The sequence below is a fragment of the Schistocerca serialis genome, chromosome 4 (genome assembly GCF_023864345.2).
Source record: "Schistocerca serialis cubense isolate TAMUIC-IGC-003099 chromosome 4, iqSchSeri2.2, whole genome shotgun sequence".
Taxonomy (NCBI): Eukaryota; Metazoa; Arthropoda; class Insecta; order Orthoptera; family Acrididae; genus Schistocerca; species Schistocerca serialis.
Window position 1 is genome coordinate 481,619,603 of NC_064641.1, and position 6,000 is coordinate 481,625,602.

Below are 6,000 nucleotides of genomic sequence, written 5' to 3' on the forward strand. Positions count from 1 at the left end.
TGCAAACAAAAATAAAAATGGCACATTAACATGTCACTCCAAAAATAAAATGAAACAATCAGGACAACTGCGGAAAACTGGAGGATTTATGACGGGGACAAGCTAAATATACAATAAAAAACACTGCACTATCATAAAACAAATAATACAAAAAAATTAACCAACAACACTCTGGTACACCAACAAAACCACAGGAATCGGACATTTCACTTGACAACAGAAGTGCCCAATTCCATACAATTTAATTGTGGTGTGGTATGTGATGTCACTACAGCATGGTGTGTTTATGTTGGCTGTGTTTGTAGATATCGTGTTTTTGCATTTGATGGTGCCCTCGATAGTGGATGAGGTCATGATGAGTTTAACGTGTGGTATCGGATTCATTAGAGTTTCGGTTGTCATCATGCTAATGTGGTTTTGAGTTTTAGTAGTTGGTGTGTGTGTGTGTGTGTGTGTGTGTGTGTGTGTGTGGCAGCCAACCTAGATGGTACTGCTGGACGCTTTTGTTGGTAAGTAATTTTGTTTTGGTTATACAGGGTGATTCAAAAAGAATACCACAACTTTAGGAATTTAAAACTCTGCAACGACAAAAGGCAGAGCTAAGCACTATCTGTCGGCGAATTAAGGGAGCTATAAAGTTTCATTTAGTTGTACATTTGTTCACTTGAGGCACTGTTGACTAGGCGTCAGTGTCAGTTGATGCTAAGACGGCGACAGCTCAACAGAAAGCTTTTTGTGTCATTGAGTACGGCAGAAGTGAATCGACGACAGTTGTTCAGCGTGCATTTTGAACGAAGTATGGTGTTAAACCTCCTGATAGGTGGTGTATTAAATGTTGGTATAAACAGTTTACAGAGAATGGGTGTTTGTGCAAAGGGAAAAGTTCTGGACAGCCGAGAACGAGTGATGAAAATGTAGCACGCATCCAGCAAGCATTTGTTCGCAGCCCAGGAAAATTGACTCGCAGAGCTAGCAGAGAGCTGCAAATTCCACAATCAACTGTATGGAGAGTCCTACGAAAAAGGTTAGTTATGAAACGTTATCCCGAGGCGATGGATCGGCCGCCAGGCAGCCCGTGACAGAGCACTTCATCACTGGCCTCCAAGAAGCCCTGATCTTACCCCCTGCGATTTTTTCTTATGGGGGTATGTTAAGGATATGGTGTTTCGGCCACCTCTCCCAGCCACCATTGATGATTTGAAACGAGAAATAACAGCAGCTATCCAAACTGTTACGCCTGATATGCTACAGAGTGTGTGGAACGAGTTGGAGTATCGGGTTGACATTGCTCGAGTGTCTGGAGGGGGCCATATTGAACATCTCTGAACTTGTTTTTGGGTGAAAAAAAACCTTTTTAAATACTCTTTGTAATGATGTATAACAGAAGGTTATATTATGTTTCTTTCATTAAATACACATTTTTAAAGTTGTGGTATTCTTTTTGAATCACCCTGAATTATATAGCAATTGTGATGTTTTGTCTGTTGTATATTTCACATAGGGTATTTGAGTTGGGGTTTTGGTTCCATGTTTCAGAGTTGAATTTGTTGGTATTTTGATATTGATATCTGTGGTTGAGATATATATGTCAAGGGACATGTCCCATTCTTGTGGTTTTGTTGGTGTAGCAGAAAATTAAAGTTCTTTTAAAAAAAAAAATTATATTATTTGTTTTAGGATAGTGTGGTGTTCTTTTATTGTTGTATGTTTAGCTTGTCCCCGTCCTAAACCGTCTAATATTCCACGTTTGTCCCGTTTGTTTTCGTTTATTTTTGCAGTGAGGCTTTACTGTGTCACTTGGAGTTTTGGATCCACGTTTCGAAATTATAGGTGTTAGTATTTTGGTATCGACAGCTGCGATTGTGATCAAATGCGCTACAACAAAATATGCCAACACGGTTTCAGACAACGGTAGAAAGTAAAAATTTTGGGAAAGGGCACAGTTGCGCTCGCGCCTGGTATGAGACGGTTGGCTGTAAGTCTGTGTACGTGGTGAGATAAACATCACTAAAATTCAGTAAGCTCTAAGTTATTGAACTTAGCACTGTGTAGCATAATAAAAGACACTGACAACAACCTAATCAATTCCATTCTACACCAAGCAGACTACAAAGAGAAATGCATTCATGGATCTAGCCTAACCGTAACAGCTCAAATGTGTTGGTCTGTTGGTTTTGAATTTTAACATATAGATTCTATAATCAGATGGCAAATGCTTACCTTCACCGGGAGGAGTGATGTACGTACGCCTGCAATTTGCCAAAACCTTTCCGTCCATTACTACTCCAATTCCAAGTTTATTAGCACTACCTTCAAAACCAATGGCCACCACCATTATTCCAAATGCAATACACAATGTTGCTCTAATATTTTTTATGCATTTAACGAATACCAACAATTTTCGTAGCAAAGAACACTATCATTCACAATAACATGCGTAATTGCGTATACCACAAATTCATAAACAGCTCCTCCTCCTACAATCCAAGTTCCTTGCAGACATACCACTCTTCGTTTATCTCGAATCAAATGTGAATACCTATCGACACTAATGACAAGGCATCACAAACGCAACAGAAGTGTCGCCACAGCTAGTGGCATACTGCAGACTCGTGTGAACTCGCAATTTTTAGTGGCGCAACTTAGGTGACGCAACTTTTCTCACGCCCCAAAAGGTCCCCAAAGGTTGTACTTTGTTGAGCCACTTTCCTATCAACACAAGCATTCAGTCACAGTTATCGCGGAGTAATTGCTGCTGTACTCAATTCGATTTCAGTGTGTTTTTATTTTATTTCTGAAAAAAGTGAAAACAATGGTCGGTAGGTAAACTTTCGTAGCTTTTAAAACTACGAGAACAACACTAATGTTTGATTTTCTGTAGCAGTATGTGTGTGTGTGTGTGTGTGTGTGTGCAGTATATGTGTGTGTGTGTGTGTGTGTGTGTGATCCCACATCCTTAAAAGTATTTGGAATGAATAAAGAAATAGAATTAATATATGTAACCAAAAAAGCGAGACTTATATACTTCCTAATTTGTGAGACTGAGCATGGTATAGTCTGTGGGTTATATGCAGCAAATAGCTCCAGACTGTCTTGTAGCAACTGTTAAACTAAAAATTAGTTATTCAGAATGTCTATATCAACGAATACAACAAGATTCTAAAATCTTGATAGAGTATCGTGTCTGGAGATGATATTTACATGCTAACTGTTGGTTTGTTTGCCACTGCTGACAGCATTTTCGTCCTGAATGTTATTTCCCTGATTTACCCATTTCCGATATCTACTTTCGGATCCAACATTTATCTTTCGCTTTCCTTGTATTTAAATCTTGTCACAGCTCTAAGGGCTTAAACTGCACTATAACGTTCATACCCTCCCATATGATTTCAACTGACCCCATATTAAAAGCTGTGCAACAACGTAGAATTTGTGACGTCCTGTGTGAACGGTAGCTCATGATGCCACAACAGCAAGCCATAAGGTGTGGCGCCACATTAGATGCATGTGTGAACCCAGCTTAATGTTTAGCTGGGTTTCCACAGGCACACAATTCTTAAGCCAGGTTGACGCACGCAACAAAAGTGTCACCACAGCAAGTGACATACTGCAGTTGCATGTGTGAACTCCCACATTTCAGTGGCGCCACTTAAGAGACGCAACTTCTTTCACGCCACGAAAAGTTCAGCTTGGTTGAACTTCATTGTGCCACTATCCTAACAGCACTGCTCCATGGCGGCAGTAATACGAAACACAAGCACTCTGTCGCAATTATCGTGCAGTAATTGCTGCTGTATTCAAATCGATTTCAGTGTGTTTTTATTTCTGAAAACAGTAAAAACAATAGATGACAGGTACAGTTTCGCAGCTTCTAGAATTACGATTTTCGTCAGCAGTGTGAGTGGGTGCGCGAGTGTGCGCATGTATCTGGGGCTAGTCAATATTAGCTAACCATTGAAATTCTGTGAAGGAATAAATAAATCAACTTAATGTATGTAAGCAAAAAAGCGAGTCGTATAAACTTCCTAATTTGTGAGACCAAGCACCGCATAGAGCGTGGATTATATGCAATTAATAGCTCCAGAGTGAGATGTGACATCTGTCAAACTGAAAATTAGTTATTCAAATTGCCTACTTCAATTAATGCAATAAGGTTGTCAGCAGATCATATTTACATTCCAGCTGTTGGTTAGTTTGCCATTGCAGACAGCATTTTGGTCTCTGAGCGTTATTTCTTTTATAAATGTGTTTGTTTCTCTTGATTTACACCCTGTGAAAATCTATTTTTGGATCCAGCATTTGTGTTTCATCTTCCCTGCCACAGCTCTGAGGCCATAACCTGCACTATAACTTTCATATCCACCTGTATGATTTCAACTGACATCATATTGAAAGATGTGCAACTGTGTAGAATTTGTTGGGTCTTGTGTGAACGGTAGCTCACAATGACACTACAGCAAGCCTCAGGCTGTGGGGCCACATTAGATGCGTGAGTGAACCCGGCTTTAAGACATGTCCACATGATGCCTCTTTCATCATGCACCACTGCGGACCCACGGGAATAAATGGACATGCACAAAATTTTGTACAATTTCATGCAAATACATTTTATTGTCCTACAAGGCATAAAGCATGTTATCACAAACATCGATCAAAGCAGGCGAACTAACTGCAGGTCAGGTCCAGAAAGGTTAGTTGAGCTACCTCAGGGCAGCAATATTTTTCCGGGCGACAACACAACGACCCTACAGTCTCCTCCTCAAAGTGTGCAGCTTGTGGGAGAAAGCTATGTGCACCAGTGGGATGTTTGTGAGTTGGAAGTATTAATCTCTGAAATGTTGTAATCAGCGAGGTATGCAGGCCAGCGCAGTGTGCAGCCAAAGCCCGAAGTGGAAGGAGATGCCGAATGCTGTGAGAGGGGGATTGTCCTGCACTGTAGGCAGTATGATAGTCCTTGACTGGCGAGGCAGCGGGAGGCGTGACGTCATCATTGGGCAGCGTACATGGTGTGATGATTAGAGGGTGGCGAGTCAGCGATGGAGGCGGCGTCATCCCTGGCGTTGGTGGCAGGAGCAGCGTATACGGGAGCAGTGACGATGAGGCCCCCATCAGTCGTGAAGCAAGATGTTAAACCGCTGTATCGACGAAGTGAGGCAAGGTGTTGCGTTTCGATTGACCTGGAGACTCCATTGGGACCTGCCTGCCTATTTGCGATACTGGCGGAGATGACTGACAGTGAGCAACATAGGATAACATTGATATCTTCTGGCAGAGAGTCACTCATATTTAGTTGAACTTTGAAGTGGCTGTATGTTACCTGCAGAGGCGCCGAGCATGCCACCAAGGAGCCAGCTATAGTAAATGCAGGTTTCAATCTGTATATAGACACCATAGTGGTCATCCCTAAGATGATATTGTTGAACGTGTCAGTATACAACCTGACTGCGCTATATGGACCGTTGTAGGGGGATTCCAAAGCCGGCTTAGTGGCATCTGTCTGCAGTAAAACTTGGGAACAGGTGTTAACTCCTTTTGAACAAATATCGTAGGATTTGCGAGATGGATAGGCAGTGTCTATGTGCTCATACATTCACTGTACTAATTGAAGCAGGTCATGGTCTGCTGTAGTTACACCATCATAGACAAAGCCTGAAGGGAGGCAGAGTGGCTCACCATATACGACCTCAGTAATTATGGCATTCTTTATGAGCAGTCCTAATTCTGAGAAGCACCTAGGGCAGGGCACCTGTCCATAACTACGAGTGGCAGATTAATGTTGCCTTCAACATGCGATGCCATCATACTACTAGGTCATCCGACTGGGGCTGGTAGGCAGTCAAATGGAAATGATGGCACCCGCAAAGTCGGGCACATTTCATAGAAGAAGGCGGACGCAAACTGCCGACCTTGGTCAGTCATCAGCGACGTAGGACAGCCGAAGCTGCCAATCCAGTTATAAACAAAGGCCTTGGGAAATGTGTCAGCTCAAACATCCGGTAA

The 6,000-nt window shown here is 42.0% G+C and overlaps 1 protein-coding gene across 2 annotated transcripts in view; it reads right to left on the reverse strand.

The window, feature by feature from the left end:
• The window catches only part of LOC126475168 (tRNA N6-adenosine threonylcarbamoyltransferase), a 77,436-nt gene extending 74,960 nt beyond the window's left edge, over nucleotides 1-2,476 (reverse strand). Inside the window, exon 1 of one of the 2 annotated variants that reach the window (XM_050102796.1) lies at nucleotides 2,221-2,474. In XM_050102796.1, the coding sequence (XP_049958753.1) occupies nucleotides 2,221-2,335 (115 nt within the window). In that variant the 5' untranslated portion in view covers nucleotides 2,336-2,474. Of the gene's footprint in view, nucleotides 1-2,220 lie in introns of both variants that reach the window. The other variant, XM_050102795.1, reaches the window with a different exon arrangement.
• Nucleotides 2,477-6,000: the final 3,524 nt, after the last annotated feature.